General features: G+C 26.0%; 2 protein-coding genes across 2 annotated transcripts in view; both read left to right on the forward strand.

Moving 5' to 3' along the window:
* Positions 1-18,817, forward strand: part of LOC105847579 (uncharacterized) — a 27,811-nt gene extending 8,994 nt beyond the window's left edge. The window contains exons 2-5 of the mRNA XM_065790624.1: positions 4,665-4,775; positions 12,218-12,370; positions 15,954-16,432; positions 18,003-18,817. Coding sequence (XP_065646696.1) covers positions 4,665-4,775; positions 12,218-12,370; positions 15,954-16,432; positions 18,003-18,293 — 1,034 coding nt within the window. The 3' untranslated portion in view covers positions 18,294-18,817. The remainder of the gene's footprint in view (positions 1-4,664; positions 4,776-12,217; positions 12,371-15,953; positions 16,433-18,002) is intronic.
* Positions 18,818-19,495: 678 nt separating this feature from the next.
* LOC100197406 (rab GTPase-activating protein 1) overlaps positions 19,496-24,375 on the forward strand; it is a 131,310-nt gene continuing 126,430 nt past the window's right edge. Inside the window, exons 1-2 of the mRNA XM_065790625.1 lie at positions 19,496-19,641; positions 20,713-20,778. The gene's annotated coding sequence lies outside the window, so the exon portion shown is untranslated. The remainder of the gene's footprint in view (positions 19,642-20,712; positions 20,779-24,375) is intronic.

A 24,375-nucleotide genomic window follows, 5' to 3' on the forward strand; every position in this document is an offset into this window, starting at 1 on the left:
ATAAAATTATTGCCTATATTTTGTGACAATCAATTTGATGCAATGCTTTGCAATCTAATTAGGTGCTGTAATTAATCTAAAAGTCATCTTTTAGTTTTAATAATACTGTAAAAATGCAAAAATTTTGTTCACTGTCATTTCAGTAAGATGTGCTGATAAAGTAAATTTCAATTGCATTTTTTTTTCTCGGATGTAATTTGTTAATTTCAGTTTTTACATTTTTGGAATCAGGAATGTATGTACTTTCATCCTTCCAAAGGGTTTTTTCGGGAAAGGCGGGTTGAATTTTTTTTTTAATTTTGTAACGGTGGTATATGTACATAAATAACGTGTTTATAAACTAAATAAAAATTGAATAGGTTTGAAAAAATGCGCAGTTTTTATAGCCAAAATAAGTTTGTTGTCTTTGTAAGGTCATTATTATATAGTTTGATTTTAATAGGCATCAAATGACTGTTGATAGGCAGTATTTTATATGATTTGATATTGGCCGAGGGATCTAGAGCTTTGGTTTTGGCCTAGTGTCTTAGTATAATAATAGTTCTATTCTCTTCCATTTTTGCTAGCTAAAAAATCTGTGAAAAAAAAGAAACCTCTATAAAAACGAGTCATAAATAACATAACATACATTCGAAAACAGAGAAGCTGACAAAAGGTACTGAAAAACAGAAATCATTAATTACATTTATATTATTTACTAAACAAACTTTAGCAGTGTCTAACGTCTTGTTGACAACAAAAATAATGATTTGTTCTTTTATATTCTTTATATTTTATATTCTTTTCTCTATATTCAAACTTTCTGTTAGGTTTTAAAGTTTGTTTCTTTGATTATTTTCTTTTAAAACATTTTCTCTTTTTCTTCTTAATTTTACTTATTTTTTATTATTTTTCTCATTGATTAAATTTTTATTATTTGCTATTTTTTCGTTGATTAAGAGAGACAGTTATTACATTATCAATCAGCTTTCTTTTTTCTTCTTCTTTATCTTCTTTTCTTCAAATGCTCCTTATTAAAAAACATTGTTTCATTTCACACAATTTTATTTGACAAAATCTCCCCACTTTATATATCTGCTTACATCTTTATTTAAAAATATTAAATAAAATGATATATATATATGAATATGTTGAAATTAAGCAAATTCGCAGGCTAAAATCAAGCAAACTAAAAGCAACATCAAATAACTCTAACATTATCCAAGTATCTCTCTCAAATAAAATAGAGAAAGAGTTAGTTCTAAACACCTGCAGACATCATACCATTAAGCAATATGAGAAAGTTTTTGTTCACGAAGATAGAACTCCTGCTGAGCAGGCTGATTTTATTGCCAAGCGATTACAAATAGTCAAACGGAATGAAGAACTTAAAGCTGCAGGGCTGCTAGATCAGCCATTTTGGAATGTCATCCATCACCACACTAGTAAAATTGTCTGCATTGACATTATTGAATCAACCAGAAAAAAAACAGTATGTTTTTAAATCAGCAACAATCGCGCTCAATAACGAACAAAGTAACATCAATAGTAGCAATAATGAAGGAAACAAAACATCAGCTACCAGCACAATTTCATCTACCACACCTAACAACTTCGAAACCTGAGATACACCAGAAAAGTAATAATAAACAAATCCGCCCATCAAGATTGAAGTTAAAGTCAAAACCCAACCTCTTACAGTTATCTTCACAATCATCAACTTCGTCTTCATTAATATCAGGACAATTATGTTTCTGGGCAAACAACCCATCTTCATTAAACAATTTAAAAAATGGAGAGCCTAAAGCTAGAATTACATCTAAGACAATGCATGAAAGACTTCATATAATGTTTTTTGCAGAAACATGGTATAATACATCTGACACAGTTGTAAAAGGATATGAACTGCACTGAGCAGACAGAGAGCAGAGGAGGAGACGTTGCAATATACACAAGAAGTGATATAATTACAACAGAAGTTAGAAATAAGTAACTTAATTCTAAAGCTATTGAGCAAGTATGTTGTATAATCAAATTTGATGGCAAATCATTGGCCTGTTTGGCCGCTGTAATCAATTACAGCGGCCAAACAGGCCATGTTAACTTATAACTGCTCCTCTATGTTATTAAAAGGTGATTTTAATTTTGGCCACACATGGTATGAGTTTATTGAAATAAGTGGTAAAGTGGCAACCGTTGGGCATGTGATTGATGAATGCCCCAGAGATTTGAGATTCCAATCTTGTTTAGAAGATAATAGCTTAACACAGCTAATAACATTTCCAACTTACCGTCATTCGAATCTTGTTGAACTGTCATCAACACTTTACCTAATTATTAGTGATGATCCAGATAGGTTCATAAAAGTCTCAGAAGATGACCCACATGGATTTACAAAAACAGGTCAATCACACTGTGTTATTGCTGGTATATTGGCTGTTCATTTAAAAGAAACAGCACCAAAACTCTCACATCCTCGTCGAGCAGACTATGATGCAATATCAACCAAATTAGCTTCAAACAACTGGCATGCCATGTTCGTAGGTCATACAGCTAACGATAATTTTATCTTGTTTGTTAATATCTACAACAAATACATTAAAGAACACATACCATCAACTTTAGTTCCACCTAAAACAAAAAAAACACTGTGGGTTACATCAGAGGTAAAAGCAGCAGTAAAAGAAAAACATACGTTATGGCTCAAATACATTGCTGCAGGCCACCATACTCATGAATATTTCCGAAATGCACATAAAGTTGCTTGCAAAAATGTTAAAAAAGTAGTTAAAGACACCATACTTTCATATGAAGAACATTTAATTTATGCATCTAAGTCTAATCCAAAATGCCTACACTTACATATTCGCAGCAAACAAGGAGTTCATGAACAAACTCACAGCCTACAAACAACGAACAACTCAACCACTACAAAAAAGACGAAATTTGCACATTACTAAACAATTATTTCCAGACAGTGTTTGCAGTTGAACAAGAAAGTTCTATGCCACATTTTGATCTACGCACACAAATCATATGTCAGTTTGATGAAAACAGCATTCATGAAGTAGAAAAAAAACTAAAAGGGTTACGACGAAATAAATCCATGCGTTCTTAAAAATTGTGCAACATCTTTTGCAATCCCAATCACAATAATTTATAAGAAATCTATATCCATGGGTGATGTTCCAGATTTGTGGAAAAAATCTAATGTTACACCAGTTTTTAAAAAAAGGAAGTTAACTTCAACCATCAAATTACAGACCAATATCACTAACATCCATAGTCTACAAAGTCATGGAAAGTCTCATACATGATTGTATAATGAAGTTTTGCACAAAACATAATCTTTTATCCAAAGCTAAACAAGGGTGTGTCACAAATCTTCTTGAAGCACATGACATACTTACACAAAGCATGCACCTAGGGTTTCCTGCTGATGTAATCTATACAGACTTTGCCAAAGCATTTGAAAAAGTTCCACACAGGCACCTGTTACACAAACTGTGTGCCTATGTCATTAGTAACACCCTGGTTAAATGGGTTAAGAACTGGTTAACTGGTTGGCAACAGAGAGTAGTATTAGTCGGAATAACATCTGAGTGGGTCCCTATGACTAGCGGTGTGCCACAGGGCTCAGTCCTTGGTCCACTACCATTTGTTTTATTCATTAATGATTTGCTGGATACTATTGTACGCCACACAAAACTTTATGCCGATGATGGTAAAATTATCGGAATCATCAAATCTCTGCAAGATTTCAACCTTCTTCAAGCTGACATAGATAAAATAGTTGACTGGTCGCACAAGTGGTTAATGCCTTTTAACATCAATAAATGCAGAGTTATGCATGTTGGACGCACTAACAAGTCAACATACTCATACACAATTGCGCAGGTAGATGGAACTCGTTGTACACTGGAAGAAACAATAGTTGAACGAGACCTTGGGATTATCGCTTCCATTGACTTAAAGGTCAAAACTCAAGTTGAAATAGCCATCTCAATTGCAAGTCAAATGTTCAATCGTCTCCAAAAAGCTTTTCGTAGCCGCAAACTAGTTTTATAGAAAACTATCTTGCATACATTCGTCCACATCTAGATTTTCAGTACAGGTCTAGTCTCTTCACCTAAAAAAAGATATTGTGATGATGGAGAAAGTGCAAAGGCGAGTAACAAAAATAACATCTGAGATAAAACATTTGCCATAAGAGGAAAGATTACAAAAGCTGAAACGAACATCGCTTGAGGATCGCAGGAAATGAGGCGACTTAATCCAGCAGTTTAAACTTACTCAACAGATTGACGAAGTTAACTTTCATTTCCCTCAAATTCTACTAAATTCAAAAACAAATTAAAATCTTCGTGGACACAATCAGCGATTAATGCCTCAACTAGTCAAAGGTTGCATTGAACAAGAAAACTTTTTTACAAATAGATTAACAAAACACTAGAACGCTCTTTCACAGCAAGCAGTTGATTCACCATCTGTACATTTATTTAAAGAATTTTTATTGTAAATTTCTTGACCAGCTGCTTTTTGCAGCTTAAAACAGCACCTTGAAACAAAATCAAAAAATATATATGTTTGTTAAAGTAAATTATAGTAACGTTTTGATTTTTTTTTTTTGTTTTGTTTATAATCATTTATTTTAAAGTTATATATTACTATAATTTTATGATTAGATGGTGTCCAATTATCAATTGGATTATGGGAAACATGTAAACAAACATCACCAGATACAAGTTGGGAATGCCACAAATATTCAACAGTTTCATATGAAAGTCCATTCAAAAGTAAATTTTCTATTAAGTTTTTAATTTTCCTTATTTATGATTTAATTATTCTTTTACGAGTGATTATTTTTTGTCAAAATTTATTATACTGACATTTATTATGTATACGTTGACACTTAGCTACAAAATGTGCCATTATATTAATTATTGTTTTATATTTGCATTTTAATTTTGTTTGACAACATTGTGTATACACAATGTTGTGTACACATTTCAGTTAATGTGTGTACACAACAAGTGTACATACATCGACTGAAGTTGGGACAAAGAAAATTATGTTATTTTCAATACACCACAACAAAATCACACACAAAAACAATTAATTAAAGTCAATAAAATAAACAATTGAAAATTAATTAAAATCAATAAAATAAACACTCATGAAAATTTAGTTTATATGAAATTAGAGTGTTTTAATTTACTAATTTACTTTAGTTATTTGTTGTTGTTATTTGTTTCTTATTTTATTTTTATTTTTCCATTTTGATTTTGTAATCTAGTAATGATTTTTTTAGTTTATATTATATTATTTAATTTAATATTTTAACTAATAATAATTTTATTATTTTAGCATGTGATATTTAAGGGTTTATTTTTGTTAATTTGTATATTTTTTATTTTTTATTTCATCATTGTTCTTTCATTATATTGCTACATGCATTTTGTTGCTGCTTTTATGTGCTGTGTTTTGTTTTTCTGTTTTTGTCTGTTTTTGATGTGTTTTAATTGCTGTTTTTTTGTGTTTTTTGATGTTTTATAATCATCATAATATTGTTGTTGCATGTTGTAAGCTATCATTGTATCATTGTTATTATATATTTTAAATGTAAGCATATTAGTATTTTATTATTATTATTTTTGTTGATTTTTTGTTGTTGTTGTGAATTTTGTTTAGGTGTCACTCCATTGACTAGTTTTAACTATATGAATGATAGTTTTAACTATATGAATGATCTGATTTCATAAAATTTTTGATAAAGTTCACAATTTTTTAATTTTTGGTTTCATAAATAAATAAATAAAAATATATCACTAAAAAAATAAATAGTAATCTTTGTAAAAACTAAAAAATTCTAAATAAATGTCATACTATTAAATGTAAGGTGGCAAATGTACTTTAATGCATAGAAAAGTGCAGTGTGAAAAATATTAAAACTAAGATTTTTTTAACAATAACATATTTAGGTAATGTCTTTTGATATTTCCAGAATTTCATTAAAAATTTTTTTTTCCAGATAATCAAGCAGTTTTTCAGAAAAACAAGTTGAAAAATTTTTTTTTTATAACTTTGTCATCAAATAATTAAAATAGTAAAGGGAACGCTCACAAGTTATACAACACTATATTTAGTTAGACGACATTTGTATGTGTGTACTACTAATTTATTTAAATCTAAGTTGTTATAAATATTTAAACTATTTCACCTAAAAATCTTATGAAATTTAATTTAATAATTTTTTAACAAATTATTTTATAAACTCTATTTAAATAAATATTGAAACACTTTTTGTTTAATTAAAAAAATGCCTGCCCAAGCCTAAACCCTTAGTCGGTGTGTGTACACTCGAATATACACTATGGAATACTCTAAATTTGATTATACATCAAAATTACAACTGTTTAAGTTTTCAAATTAAAAAAAAAAAATTATATAAAATTATTTTTAAAATTGTTAAGTATTTTATATAATTTCTTTTAATAGAAATATATTTTACTATTTTGTTTAAAAATATTCTATATATATTATTAACTCCTGTATAACTTCAGTATCTATATGACAAAATATTTTTAAGTTGTATAGTCAATAAAGCAAAAGAACTCTAACAAAAAAGTTTTGATTTCTGTCAAATAAGAGAAATTTCTTCCATTATAAATCCTTTATAGATTAGTAAAATCTAATTGTAGGCAGTAGTGATTGATAAACATCTTTAGTTGGATCTATAGATGATCTATGATATGACTTACAACTCATAGAATGTTCTTTTTACTTTACAGTACTCTTTTTAGTATATCACATATTGCATTTTTAACTATAACTATTTTTACAATAACACTACTTTTGCCATATAAGTTTATTTTACAAATAAATTTTTATTAAACAAAGTTTACATATTAAGTAAAATATTTTCAAACACATGAGATATTTTTAATTACACAAAATACATTTATATTTTTGGATTTTTTTCAAATATTTAAAAAAAATATTTTCTGGTTTTTTTTACCAAATATTTTTGGAAATATTTGGTAAAAAAACCCAAAAAATATTTTTTCTACATAAAAAGGAGGATGTTAGTCATTGCACAAGGATTTGAATTTTTTTAGAGGAATTAAAAACCAAAATATAATTTGTTTTATTTTATTTGTAAAGTAAAATAGTAACTTATATAATCATAATAAGGGGTCGTCCAAAAATTACACAACGTTAAATTTATTTAAAAAACAGAAGTAGGAGATCTTAAGATCTTTTACGCAACAATTTTTATTAAACTTAATGCGCTATTTTGACTTTAAATTTTCATTTAATTTAAAGTTCAAAACATTTAAACTTTTGTTTTGTTAATTATTGAAATTTAGCGTTGCATTATTTATGGACGATCCTAACTTAAAAAGACGTATTTTTCATGTTGGCATTTTCAACAAAAGAATAAAAGTTTTAAATCACATATCTTAATCATACACAATTACATGCTTAAATCACACACAGTCATACACTTAAATCACATACAATCACACACTTAAATCACGCTCTAAGGCATGCTTAAATCACACACAATTACTTAAATCATACACAATTAAATTACGCACAATTACACACTTATCACAAGCTTAATTTTTCTAGCTCTGCGTAAACGCACATATGTTTCTCTGAGGTCTATTTTCAACTTTATTAAGTACTTTGTTTTTGTTTTATTTTTTTTAAAATTTTTTTTATTTGAATCCTATATACACTTCTATGAAATTGTTAGCTTCTCTCCAGGTTAAAATTGGTCGGATTTTATTATCTTTGTTTTGCTGAATAGCAGCCATTAAGAGAATTTCTCCCTTGGATGATTCTATCTTATTTTCTTCTATTTTTTTCTTTTTCTTTTTTATTTCTTATATTTTATTTTCTAGTAAACACTTTTGATACAATTTCAGGTCTCTCAGTCTGTCCCAAAATCCCAAAATGTTCCACATTTTCAAAATTTTACTTTTTTGTTACAATATATTATAATTTATAGGGTTATGTCCTAAATTGTTTTAAAATTTTAAAAGACTTTTTTAAATAAATGTTAATTTTATAGAATAATAGATTTATAATAATGTCATTTATGTGTATACATAGAAATGTATGTATAAGAATGTTATCTGTAATTATCTATCATCTCTATCTATCTTCTATATCTATTGAGTATTGTAATTATCAATAATTGTCAAATTTATTGTTGTTTTTAGATCAGTCTATAAAATAGAAAAAGTTGTAAAAAGTTTTTACATTACTTTGTTAAATGTAAGTTCAACTTTATATTTATAAGATGTCTAAGAGAAAAACAAAATATAATAAATTGTGGGAGTCTGAATTGTATCCAATTTTGTCTTGGTGATCAGTATTCTGCAAGTTGCAAATTATGCCAAAAATCCTATTCTGTCAGTGTATTGAGTCTAGTTATTCTTTTGCCTCAACCAATGGAGATGGTAAAATATTTGAAGCAATGTTCCCAAAATCAAAAATTGTCAAAGGATACAGGCAAAGTAAAACAAAGTCTAAATACACCATTCAATATGACTTTCCATACTTAAAAACATTGTTATTGAAGGACTTAAACGATACAGTTTCTACATTTAAATGGTTCATATTCTTTCTTTTTAATTTCGAGTTTGTTATCTTTATCTTTGTTTAATTCTGCTGCTCCACAATATCTAGACTCAAACTTTGTCTTTCTTAATAGAAAAATGAAAACTTCTCCTATTTACTTAATTTAACTCGTTCCAAACGTTCAACTCTGAATGGCCGAAAGTCCATCAAGATTATGTACTTTGATATTATCACCTTTTATTTTACTCTTTAATTTTATCTTTGTAGAGTTGAGATATTTGTTTTGTTTTTTAAAGAAGAATTTTTAACTTAATCTTTGAACATTCTGTTTCTACTGTAAGTGTTATAAGCATGCCATTCAAAAAAATATTAAATAATGTGCTGATTCCACTGTTGTTCATGAGCTAAGTGGCACAGATCCCTCGCTCTTCCAGTTATTTTCCTGTGCCTTTAGGCATTTTGAAGCTGTTTGACCTTTGTCACCACATTTGAAAAATCAAATTTTCCTTAATGAGAAGTTCTTTTCAAGCAAACAGTTTTTGACAATATGATTCAATCCTTTGTAGTTGTAACATACAAACAGAACTTTTGAAGCATACTGCTGTAAGCATTATCACTGTTTTTACACAATTCAAAGCAACTCTTACTTTGGGCAACATAAGATTGATCGGATCCATAAGAGTCAAAATCTTGATGATAAAAACTCTGTCAATCCTAATTCCTAATGCACTGACTCTTCTGATAACCTTTCACTCATTTTCTATAAAATTTTGTTACAATTTTGTTTGCAATTTTGTTTGCATCATCTTTGCATTTTAAACTGAATAAGCATTTTTTTTTATAAGAATCAGAAAAAGTAGTTAAAGCTTTATTTTCTGCATTTCAGCAATCACTGTCACAAAATATAGAATATAATAGTAACTTTATTAAGCTGTAACTCTATTGACTTGAGTCATGAAATTGCATAGAATTTTATTTATTATAAGTAAAATAATATTTTATAATATTAAATTAATGTTTGATATGGATAGTGTCACTTATATAGAAGTCTGATAAAAGCAGTGACACCAGTTATTAAATATGAATATGAATAATAATAAACATTAAAACAGTTAAAGTTAGTAAACATGTAAAGATCATAATTTGCAGGTAATAATAAATAAGGAAAGGGCAAACTAAAACAATAATAATAATACTAATAATTGTAATAATAACAACTCATACACAATGAATACAAAATTCTTGTTTCAATTGCACATGTTTAATTTACAATAAAATATTTATCATAGTTCTCAGTTTTGTTAGATGTTTCATTAACCTTTCCATTATAGATATTTTAGTAGAGTAATAATCTACTTTCTTTAAAAAAATAATATTATTTGGCTTATTACTGAGCATTAAATCACTATTGACTAATTCCTATTCCAATTCAAATTGTCCACTATTTCCTTTAAATATTGGTTTTTACACCATGCTTTTGTATTCCTAAAGAGTCCATCTTTAAATAGTTTTTATTTGCAAACCAAATCAATGTTAATGCCAACTGCAACATATATTGTAATAAGGTCCATCAGTTCTAGCAAATTCTTAATATAATTTTTTTTTTTTTTTTGCAAATCAATGCAGGGATATTTAGCATAGTTTTAAAATTTTCGAGTGAACATTGTCGACCTTAACTGCTTGTATGCATTTGGTTTTTCTGTATATTTATGCACAATAACAATTGAAACTTGGGTTTGGATAATAATCTGTGAGTTCTTCATTAATAATGGGTAGATTTAAATCTTCTTTTGAGAATATCAAGATAGTAAAAAGTAAGATACAATTATTAGTTTTACTAAAGTAAAAAGTAAGATACAATTATTAGTTTTACTAAAGTAAAAAGTAAGATACAATTATTAGTTTTACTAAAAATAATAAATTTTATATATGTGTTTACTAACTTTATATGCAAGTTTACACTTGTAATCACAGATGCTATGTTTGATGTAGGGTAGATTTGGGCGCCTAGGTAATATGAGCATACTGAAAGATTTGTAAGATGTGAGTAGTGAAGTTCAAGTTGCTTTGTATTTTTTGAATTGACTTTATGTGGTGATAATAGAAAGCAGTATAACTAGCTAAAAATTTATACGCATTAGTTAGCCGTTCTCAATCTAATTAAAACACTGTTAAATTTTTTGTCATTACCCATGAAAGAATCTTAAATATTGTCATTACTCATGAAAGAATCTGTGGGACAAAATTTTAATGTTGAAATATAGATACTTTTTCATAAAGAAAAATATATTAGCTAGAAATCCATTCCATTTTTGTTTGGAAAAAAAATCATAAAAAACATTTATTTTTGACTTTATTTAAAAGCTTTTTTGTGTAATATGAGCATGTTACAATTACTCAGTGTTTTTCATTGAAACTACTTAGTTCAAAAAAAAAATTGCTTTTTAAATAAAAGCAAAATATAGCAAACAATTTTAATAGTTTAACAATACTAAATATCTTTCTGTAAATTAAATTTAAAAAATTTGTATTTTTATCATTTAAAAGTTTGAGTTAATAAAATTGAAAAAATAACAAAGTTGTATAGTTTCAATTTAAAGTGGCTTAAAATTTAATCGTTTGATGATAAGTTTTGTTAATAGCAAATCATTGTATTCCACAAATTAGTTATAATTATCAGGTTTGTATTTCTTTATTTAATGTAATTTTTTTGAGCAAATTCAAAGTGCTCATTATATCTTGTGGTCTTGGTAAGATAAGCATTTTTGCTACTTTTTTAAAACCTCTGTCTTTTTAAGAAAAAATTTTAGGTGTCTAAGTATCTAATCGGATCATGAGTAGTGATCCCTAAAAATTGTTTATTTGCTAAAATTTTATATCCAGCATCATTATTCTTGAAAACATTTCAATTTTTGTTTAAGGTGCTCATAATACCCTAGTCTATCATATTTTTTACTTGTTGGAACAGTTGTTTTACTCATGGAATTCGGTTAGGTTTTGAAACTTGGAATTTCCACATATAAACCACAGGGTTTTTTTTCACACATTTTTCAAATTTCTATTCATCTATTTGGAATCTATAACTGTTTTCTTTTAACTGATTCCCAAACCTTATCTGTGCAGAAAATGCATCCTAAAATGCTCTTGACTACGATTTGATTTTTCACACTTCTAATCATCTTTTCTAATATACAAAGTATCTAATATACAATATCTAATATACTTTTTTAATATACAAAGAATTACATGCCATACCGACTACTTCAAGTATAATTTAAAGCATTTTGAACAGTATTTCAGAGTTGTTTTGAACTTGTGATCTTCTAGAGGTCTCTTCAAAATTAACCTGAGAAATAAAAAGTAATAATTAATAAATAATTATAAATAAATAAAGTAATATTTATATTTAAAAAAAAAAAAAATAATAATTTTTAAATGTAAACAAATTAAAATGTATTTGACATTTTTTTTTATTTTAATTTCATTTTTACTACTTTGCTACTTTTAATGCAATTCATCTTCCTTAGATATATTGTGTAAATTAATTTTTACTTTATTATTATATATTTTTTTATTTTCAAATTTTTAAATTACATTTTTTAGGCATTTTTTTTTTATAATAACATACCATAATAATATCACTTAGGTATTCAACTACTTCAAAGCTGTATGATTGCCAGTGTTGCATCATCTGGAGCTGCGATATTGGTAATGTGTGTTGTAGGGTTTTCTCTTACCAAACATCCAAATATCACTAGATTGTTAATTTATATTGCAGGAATTTTAACACTAGTGGCAGGTAAATGATCTTATAAACAGAGGTGGAAAAAGTAACAACATTTTGTACTCAAGTAAATGTACTGTTACTTGAGTGAAATTTTACTCAGGTACAAGTAAACATTGCTGGTCAAAAAGTCCAGTAAAAGTAAAAAGTTGCTCATCAAAAATGTACTCATTAAAAATGTACTACATTAAAAATGTATGTAAGTACTGAGTAAGGTTACTTTTTTAACAGCTATTTTTATTTTTGTAATTTTTTTTTTTGTATTTTTTTAATAAATTCTTTTAAATTTTTTTTTAATTTTTTAATATAAAAGTCTTAGATTTGATTAACCTCAGAAATGTACGTGCGATGTAAATTTACTGGTAAATTTTGATTTTGAATTTCCCCAGAATTTTTTCCAGTGAATTTACCAGTAAATTTTTGTTACTAACTTTAGGAAAAACATTTAGGGAATTTGCACTTAAATTATTTTCACAACCTCAACCTATCTGACAAAGATACTTAGGCATTACTTACTTACATTACAAGTACTTAGGCATTGTCCAAATCAACTAATAAAAAGTTTCAAAATTTAACAGGCCATTATTCCTCAAAACCTGGTACCTTTGCAACACTACTTTAAACATTAATCAAATTTATATGGAAACAAGATTATAAAATATGCCTTATTTTTTATTAAATAAAAAAATTAAATCATACTTTTTGTGAAATTAAACAATACATACAAATATTTTGCTACTCAGTAACGCATATGATTAAGAATGCAAAGATTTTTCAGATTTTTTTAGAAAAAAATACTTAAGAAAAAGTAAAAGTACGCATTTAAAAAAAAAAACTTAAAAAGTAGACATACACAAAAAAACTCAATTACAATGTAGTTCAATACTTTCCACCTATTCTTATAAAATTATTAATTGAAGTAATATATATAATGTATATATATAATGTGTGTGTATGAATGATTTGAAAAAAAATTTAAACCAGCTGAATATCTTGCTAATCAACACACTGCGTGGCAACCCTCTATAAGTTTTTAGTGCCACCACAATTTTGCTTTTGAAAGCATTTTCATTTTTTGCAAGTATAAGCTGAAGCAGTTAACATTGACAGTTTAAAATGACCTGATGCAGTTGCAGTGCTCATCAAAAACAAGTTTTTGATGGAACAAACTAGCAACTTTTTAATTATTTGAAGATTTAAATACCAATTACAAGTTATCTCTGCTATTTAAAGTTCTTTTATAATACCAATACATATAAAAAATACAATTTATTCAGTTAAACGTCCCTTATTCCAGTGTAGGAATAATATGATCTGCATTGCCACCCAATGTATCAAATTCAGCTCTTGTTCTTTTGTGGCAGTTATTTTATTAACTGTAGCAGATAACTTAAACAATTTTACTTCATTGGAGGTTGTTGAAAATCCAATTTTGAAAAGATGATCTACATTTAGTTCCAAAAGATTATCTATACTAATTCTTAATCACCATTCATCTCCATCATTATTCACATATCCCCATCAACATTCTTAATCCCAATTCATATTTGAATAGTTGCTATAATGATTGTGAAACATGAGCATTGTATTGTTATAAACTATATCTAAGTTTATTTATCAATGCTTTAAAATTAAAGGGTTTGAAACAACTGTAAACTGTTTGGAACATTTGTTTGTTTATAATATTTTTTCTGATTTTGTTATTTCATGAATAATTTTTTAATTTTAATTTTAATTTTAGTTGATGCAACTTCCTGGTTGCAAAATAACTTAAGTTATTACATAATTAATTAAACTAATTCCCAACTTCCTGTGAAAACTTTTTCTATAACTTAAATTTTTTGATGTTCTATGTCTAATTCTTCCTGATTAGCCTAGTGATGGCAAAACGACTTGTTGAAGACAATTAGATAATTGTTTTTACTAATTTATTATTGCTCTGTTCTTTAAGAACATTGAGCACTCTATTTGTAGAATACACTTACATAATTTATATATATATATATATATATATATATACACAACCCTCGGAATTACAAAAATTAAGGTCGGCAATAGGTAGGCAAAAAAAATTTAATACAAAGATCTTACCATAAAACATCGAAATGAGGTCGGCAATTTTTTGCCGACCACAAACACTTTTTGGTCAGCACTGAATGTGCCGACCCTAATTCTGAGAGCTGTATATATATATATATATATATATATATATATATATATATATATATATATATATATATATATATATATATATATATATATATATATATAGTATATATATATATATATATATATATATATATATATATATATATATATATATATATATATATATATATATATATGAATAAAGAAAATATCTTTATATTATCATGTATAATATTGTATACTTGAAAGAGTGCTCAATAGATAAACTAGAGCTATATAATATATATGTTACTGTTACCCGCAGTACCAGGAATTAGCTAAATGCTAATGTTTATAATATAATTTAATATTGCAACTCTGAGTTTCATGTGTTATCACAATCATCAGGCAAGTAGTAAAAGTTTAATTTTGCTACGGTTTGTTTGTAATAGGATTAACGGAAGGTGAGTGGAAAACCAGATACAACAACCACAAATCATCATTCAACAATATTAAATACAAAAATTCTACCGCCTTATCAAACTATGTCTGGGATTTAAAAAACAATTTTAATGAAACCCCTATGCTAACATGGTCTATTCTCAAATCAGTACCCCCCTACTCAAATATTTCCAAAAGATGCCCACTATGTCTGTATGAGAAATTTACTATTATATCATATCCAAAACCTGAAGAACTGTTAAATAAGAGAAATGAAATTATATCAAAGTGCCGCCACAAAAATAAATTCTTATTAAAAAATTACAAAGCTCGCTACAAACCTGACTAACAACTATAAATAAAAATAACTATACTAATCTGCTCCATATATCTCATAGGCTAACTAATAAATTACTATAATATATAATAATAACCATATAGGCTAACTAATAAATTACTCACATACACAGCTTTTGTAATATATTTCATAAAATTATGTATATTTTTATATCAATTTTAATTCTTATTTTGATTTTATTATTTTTTAATACACAAATAATACACATTAACACATAAAAAATATTTTAAGCAACATTAAATATATAACTATTTCACAATTATTAGCCAACTAAAAACAAATTAATAATATTATTAACCTAACTACTAATCAATTTCCGTTCCGTAACGATCTAAAATACAAATATAAACCGTAATGTCCACTAAACAAATCTTAGCAAAATTAAACTTTTACTACTTGCCTGATGATTGTGATAACAAATGAAACTCAGAGTTGCAATATTAAATTATATTATAAACATTAGCATTTAGCTAATTCCTGGTACTGCGGGTAACAGTAACATATATATTTTATATATATATATATATATTTTATATATATATATATATATATATATATATATATATATATATATATATATATATATATATATATATATATATATATATATATATATATATATATATATATAAACACACTCACACACATATAGCAAAAATTAATTTTTTTAAGCAATCTTATATGGCTTGACAGTTGCATATGCAGTAGATAACAAAAATCCTGCGAATCTTGTACCAGTTTGGGTAGAGGTTGTTAATGGCAGTCTAGACCATGCAATAATGTTTTATATTTGTTGTGCTGCTGCAGCTTGTCTATTTTTAGCGCTTATCCACATTGTTGTGCTTTTGTTTATAAATGACGATTATGACACTGATCAACAAGAAACACAATCAACAGATGAAGACACAATAAAGTATAAATTTGACAATTCTGAGTTTGATGGTAATTATAATTACAATGTGAATCAGGGTAATAGAGGAGTTAAGCAACAATTTGAGTTACGTGAACTTCAAAAGTCTCCTAAACTAGCAAAAAACTTCAAACAAAAAAAACAGTCTTTAGCAGAACCTGTGGAGCCTTCCGGGGTCAGTTCAAAGTACTTAGTTCATAATGGGAAAACCCACCAGCACCCATTCAATGGTCACTACACAGTAAGTAGAACATTTTTAACTTTTTAAATTTTTTTGATTTAGCCTAAAAGCTAAAACTTTTTACATCAAAATCAGTTTTTATTTTATTGGTTAAAATGAAAGTTTTTTATTAGTTAAATATATTTAAATATACATTTATTGTATTATATGTAAATGGATATATATTTATATCATAAATATGTTTAAGTATATTAATTATTTAAATATATTCATATCATAAAAGTATAAATCTATTTAAATAATTTTAAATAATTATAAATAATTTAATTAAATTTAATTTAATTTAATTAAATATACTTAAATGATTATAAATATATTTATACGATTAAAAGGCAAAAGGTTTTTTAATAATTTGGGCACAACATGAAACAACAATCATTTTGCTTGTTTATATGCTGTTGTAATTTTTTGTCAAACTAATCATTTAAAACTGGCTTTTGACTCATCTAATAATAATTTTAAATGAAACTTTTGAATTAATGAATAAAAATGATGTTTGATGATTTTAATTTCTTTTTTGTCCTAAAAATTTTAATCTTTGAAAATCGGTGAAATGTGAAAGACAGAATCAGATCGTATCTCGCATCAATTAAAATCTTTTTTTAATCCCTTTAAATTGTTACGTTTACGAACTTTAATAATGCGACATAAAAAGTTGTAAATATAATAATTAATAAAAAGAATAAATAAAAAGTCAAATATAAATATAATAATCTTGCTAGTATACTGAAAGATATAGCAAGCCATTTTAAAAAAAGTTTAATTGTTATCAATTGCTTTGCCCAATTTTTAATCGATCGACAAAAAAATGTTTCTTGATCAAATTTGAAATTTTTTTTTAATTGGGGGTTTAATAAAATTAAAGATTATAATTCAATATCATTCAGCTTCAAACCCGACTCCGGTTTTCTTTTCTCCGGTTAAAATTTATTTTTGATTGGCCACTAGTTGCTGATTTTACCCGTCTCGTAATAAGTTAAGGTTTTTATTGAGGTTAGATCCAAATATTTGTTCTTCGTTCATACTTAACATTTTATTTGTTCTTCAGGGATGGGTTCGTTCATACTTAACTTATGTTTTAAAAAACAGTGAACGCTATAAATAAGCAACCTCTCTAGAGAGGTTGCTTATTTAGAGCGTTCACTGTTTTTTAAAAGCATTGAGCGTTCACATTCTTTATAAGCAACCTCTATACAAACTAAAAAAAGTTTAGTTTAACTGTTCTGTGTAAGTAAAAAAATTTTCCACCTGGTAAGTATTTTTATACTCCTTTTTTCCCTATAAGCAACTTTTCCCATTAAGAAACTTTTATTGAAATTGGTTCAAATGAGTTGCTTATATAGAGCGTTCACTGTATTTTATTAATTAGCTAAATAATCAGCATTTTTATATTTTTGTCCGTCGGTTCGGCATTTAACACAGTAATGCAATTCACTAATATATATTTTGCAAGTAAATCTAAGTATAATAACAATTTAGTTGTTTTTCTTTGATGCGCACCTAATTTTATATGTGGTTTTAAGGATACTGTTTTAAATATCGTTTTTATAAACTAAAAATATTTTTTTAGGATGTCAATGAAGGATACAATCATAGTATTAATAATGTCAATGAAGGATACATCCAAGAACAAAACTTAAAAATAGTTGGCGTAAAAAAAAAACACTCGTTGCCTAATATTTTAAATGAAAACTATAATGCTGAAAATTATCCAAGGCAGTTTATAAACAGTGTCCCCACGCCAGCTGTTTATATGTATAAGAATTCAGAAGCTGATTTTAAAAACAATGTCTCTTACAAAAAAAATATTGCAGCTCAGCAATCTGTTGATTATGAGACGTACTTTAATAACCCTTACTGAAAGGTAAGTAATACTTCAGATCACGTATGCAACAACCCTGGGACAACCCAATTGTTAAAGTAGTTTTGTGATAAAAATACGACAAACCAAACTCAATAAAAAAAAAACGACAAACCAAACTCGATAGAAATATGATAAACCAAATTCGATAAAAATACGACCAACTTCTAATAAAAACTGTTAAACATAAAAGTTATTTAAAATCAGATGCTAATCAGAGCCCAAACATTTTTTTAGGTTGTTAAATTTCAAAATTGCACAAAGTAAACTTTGTTGACACCTGGTTGACAACTAGTTTAGTTTTTTTTTATCGCTAAAAATTATATTAGTGTTTTCCTATTTTAATAATCTGAAATTTTGTTCAAAGTAATAATTTTTATACAGTTTTATAGATGTATATACGACGTTTATATATTTCTTGTGTTTCTATTGTAAAATAATTCTAACCTGACTCAAATCCGAGATTAGTGTTGTTAAGATATTGTGTACGAAAGAACACGATGAGAATACTAATACTTTATATATATATTTGTTCTTAATGATGCAATAAATAAAATTAATTGTAATGTTAAAGAATTTTCAGCTAGCGACTGTAAAGAAAAAATGTATTTTCTCTTGAAAAAAAGCAAAAATGTTTATTAGATTTTAATAAAACTCTGACATCAGAACAATTTGTAAGCAATTTTGACCTAATTGAGTTAATCTTCGAAATCCCAAAATCTTAATTCAATTCTTATATTTACGAAATAATCCTGTTTAAACTTTAACTTCCCCTTGCACAATCTTAGTTAAACCTTTTGGTTACATAATCTATCTTTATCTAAGTATTAAGAAAATAAACGAACTCATAAGCCTAATTTTTTCAATTTATTTTCGTAGAAGAATAAATATCAAATTTAACTGGTTTTGATTTTTAAAAACAAATCGTACTAACGTATTGTTTAATGTTTTAAAACACAAACACATTTTTGGGGCCTTTTTACCATCAAGACTTGAGTTATTCATATTACAATTTTTTTTTTCCAAGCTCTATTGATTCAATGACTGATCTATATTATAACTGGATAGCGCATCTCTTATTTCGAAATTAAAGCCGAAAAAATATTTTGGCGGCCATATTGTGAGGACCCACGATTTATTATGATGCGCTTGAAATTCTTAGAAAAGAAAAGGATTGAAAGTACCTAGAAATTTTAAGGAAAAAAAAGCAATATCAACAAAATAGTAAAAATCTGTTGTAAAATGTCTAACGAATGATCGTATTCTTTAGATAATTTATCTAGATTCTTATGTTGATATTCAAAAATTATGATTATAAGTACAAGTTGAAAATATAATACTCCTTAAAGTAAGTAAATAATCTTTTCAACTTTTTTACTAAAATATATAAGTTGAACACCATTCTATTTATTGTTGTTAATAATAGATTATATATATATATATATATATATATATATATATATATATATATATATATATATATATATATATATATATATATATATATATATACATTCATATATATATATATATATATATATATATATATATATATATATATATATGTATAAATATATATATATATATATATATATATATATATATATATTTATTTTCCTGAAGCACCTTTAAAATATCTTTTAACATATAAGTTAAGTCAAGACCATCTGGAGTTGTTTTTTGGTTCAATACGAGGATCAGGAGGATTTAACAATAACCCAACAGCGCAACAATTCACTGCAGCATATAAACAACTTTTACTTCGGAGCCATATATATAAATATATATATATATATATATATACATATATATATATATATATATATATATATATATATACATATATATATATATATATATATATATACATATATATATATATATATATATATATATATATATATATATATATATTTATATATATATATATATATATATATATATATATATATATATATATATATATATATGTATATATATATATATATATATATATATATATATATATATATATACATATATATATATATATATATATATATATATATATATATATATATATGTATATATATATATATATATATATATATGTATATATATATATATATATATATATATATATATATATATATATATATATATATATATAGTATATGTATATATATATATATATATATATATATATATATATAAATATATATATATATATATATATATAAATATATATATATATATATATATATACATATATATATATATATATATATATATATATATATATATATATATATATATATATATATATATATATATATATATATATGTATATATATAACATATACAATATATATAACTTTACAATTTTCAGATATAAATATAACTTTACAAAATATTTTAACCTGCTTAATACTTTTTATAGCTATAAAAAATCCAATGAGCCCAGTTTTTCTTCTTGTCGTATGCAACAATCTATGAGATGAGTTTTGTAAGTTTGAAATATATTCATATGCTTCATTAAGTAATTTATCCCATATATGCTTATTACTCATTTATAGTGCGGATTTATAACCTTTAGCAAAGGGATTTCTTGAGTTTAAATTGTCAAACGATCTATCAAATATTTTAATAAATTTAACTGTTTGATCACTTCCTTGAAACTGCATTAATTTAAGGTCTTTGCAACAGAACTCTATTGCATTAGCTGCACTTGAACTAATTGCCGGAGCAGCAAAATTTACGTTCAATTTTTGTATATTTTATATAAATATATATATATATATATTTTTATATATATTTATTTTCATATATATATATATATATATATATATATATATATATATATATATATATATATATATATATATATATATATATATATATATATATATATATATATATATATATAGTTATAAAATTTTCAAATTTGATATCAAACTAGAAAGAACCTCTATGTTGTGTTTACTCACACTGCTTAGCTAATAGTTCATGAAGCATTTATAAAATTAAAGCATACAATAGCAAAATGGTTATTATATGTTTTAGGTGCTTACCATACAGTTGTGTTATAAACCCTCTAGCACACTGCATAGGGTAATTAAGAACTAAATGGTACATATTGAACAAACCTGTACAATACATAAAAACATAATTGATTATATACCTTTTTTAAGTGGTCTAGGAATTTTTTAAATCTTTTAGGAAAAGAATTAAAACCTAACAGTTTGTCCAGTTCTGTCGATATCTTTTTCTAAAAAATGATCAGAACATATCAAACTGCTACTACTTAGACTCCATTCTTGACGGTGTATTTTGATGGTCCGTTCTTTTCTTTTTTCAGTGTTTGAAGGAAATCTGAATAAAATTAGTAGGAAAAATAACGTTTGATATTTTATTAAGTTTGTTGTACTTTTTACACAACTGATTTTATTTAAATCCATTTGTTCACATTGCAAGCAAACTAACAGAGGTCAATAAACTTTAAAAATTTTTATTTTTAAAAATAATGAAGAAAGTCATCTATGAAATGTTCTAGGAAACATTCGTTTTAAAGATGATCATCAGAAATTCCCATCACTATCACTTCTTTTACTGTTACTATGTTTTCTTTTATTGCAACCAAATGCAACACACTGTGTCCCTCGCTTTTTTGAATTTTCTTCAGACATTTATGAATATTGTAATTGTTTTACTGAAAAATAATTATCATTGATTGAAAAAAAAAAAAAGTTTTCTATACATTATATCTATGTTAGATATAAAAAAAAACATAAAGTTAAACCACCAAAATAAAGGAAAAACTTGTTCGCCTAACAATATTTTAACTAAATAATATTTCTCCGTGAATATTATCAGTGGATTCAATGGAAAGAAGCATTACGTAGCGCATTGTCTCAAACCCAAAAGTTATTAATGTGTGAGAAATAACAGTTATTTGAAAGCATTCCCAATACTTTTAGAATTAATCTATGCTTGTGAAATTTTAAAATATCTTGGTGGGAAATGAGCTAACAATTAGCTAACTTTATAACATTTTTTGAGCGATTTTTTTTTTTTAAATAAATTATTGTTACATTTTATCTTTTACGTCATGAAAAATTGATTTTTAGTATTGGATCTAATATATTTAATAATTCAACCTGCAACATTGATTTCAATATAAAAATATATTTAACATAATTGAACCTGCAACATTGCATTTTTATAACCAAATGTCGCTATTTAGATATTGCAGTTTTGTATCTGATAATCTATTGATATACCGTTAGTTACATATTGTAGCTAGCTACAACATCCTGCAAAAAATTGTGACTAAAACTATCGCTATAACGATATGTTTACACATATCGCGGATTTTCAGTAAGCGATTTTAAAATATTGATAGCAATACATTGTAGCTTTGTTGCTTGAAAAAACATAACTATAAATTTATAGAACATAAATCTATAGCGATAGCTGAAAAATTTTTCAATTGGATCTCATATTATACATCTATATTAAATGATTGATTAAAAAACAAACAGGGGTTTTCACTTTTTCGGTAGCTTATTTTACATTTTTTACAATTTTTTAGTACTAGATTTAAGTGTTCGTACTACAGTGGAATAAAATTAACTTTAAAGCGTACCTAAGTAAAACTATTATTTGGTAAAAGCGTTGCCTGCATCTACTTGCATCTCCCCTTCCCCCGATCACCCTAAGTTGTGAAATTCAACTCAAGTTTTATTTTAATGTGTTCCACACATTAAAAAAATTGAACTGAATTTCACAAAACTAGACAATTAATTACATATTTCATATATAACACTTTTTGTGCTGAAAAATATTGTTTTTAAACTCGTACAAAGATTTGTTAATTTTTAAATCTATTATTATATTAAGGTGTTTTTTGCAGACTTTGCAGCCATAGTCCAGAGATAAGATGCAAACTGCTACTATGATGTATCTAGAGATGAATAGGAGATTGAGAAACACTAACTCTGTTGATAAAATGCGAGTTCTCCGAGAACTCGCATTTTATCAAGTTAGCAAACATTGAGGGATAGAATTTATTTAGTTAGCAAACATTGAGGGATAGAAAGAAGGATCCAGTAAAATTATACCTTATACAATTTAGTAAGAGAGGCAGGGAGTACTGCTTTCCTGCTTCTAGAATACAAGTATGGTACTACTAAGCTAAAGTGGATCTTCAAGACCAATTAAACGATACAAAAAGTTTTCAACATTTCAGTGTTGATATTTTAGCTCATATTGTTGTTGTAAAGCTGACTGGTAGTATTTCTTTAATTTTCTTTGTGATTGCTCTTGGGTAAAAATCTTTCATCTTCCTGCTGACAAATATGCTTTTTATGTAACTTCTTGAATTCAGGCTGGCATGGAACTTTTTATTCCTTATTGACAATTTCAAGTCAAGCCTCAATCTTTTCCATGGATTTCCTCGTATTTTGCTGCTGCAATTTTCAATCGTAACCATTAATTCCATATCTAAAGCCAAAACAATTCTCCAGAAAACAGACGTTTGTTTACTATTGCTTAAAACCATTGTAAAAAGGTTTTGTCTAATGACCGTAAAATCTCGTATTTTATGTCAAAAATTAGCCTTCAAAGATTTCTGGAGACTATTTAACTGTGTCTATAATAAGGGCAAATCTTTTCTACCTCTCTTGCATGATTCAAATTTTGTTACCTCGCCTGAAGACAAAGCTGAATGGTTTGTTAAGAAGTTTTCATAAATCTCATCTCTTGATTCCACTAAACACGTTCTACCTGATATAGCCAACACTTAGATTGACAATTGTATTAATCCAGCTTCTGTATATAAAGTGATTTCTTAGACTCTTTTACAGCTTGTGGTCCGAACAACATGTTGTTTTCTTTTGTTTCAACATTGTTTCTGCAAGGCTAAAACAAAGTTTGTGGTCCGGACAACATGTTGACTGGACCACAAACTTTGTACTTTTAGACAAGGTATAAAAGTAGATTATAAAAACAGTTGGACCTGCTCTTGCAGCCAACCACTGTCACATTGTTGCTTTATTTTCTTTTTTCTATAAATACTTTAAAGGTCACGGCTCTCAAGTTCCTT

Source organism: Hydra vulgaris, chromosome 02 (assembly GCF_038396675.1).
Source record: "Hydra vulgaris chromosome 02, alternate assembly HydraT2T_AEP".
Classification (NCBI taxonomy): domain Eukaryota; kingdom Metazoa; phylum Cnidaria; class Hydrozoa; order Anthoathecata; family Hydridae; genus Hydra; species Hydra vulgaris.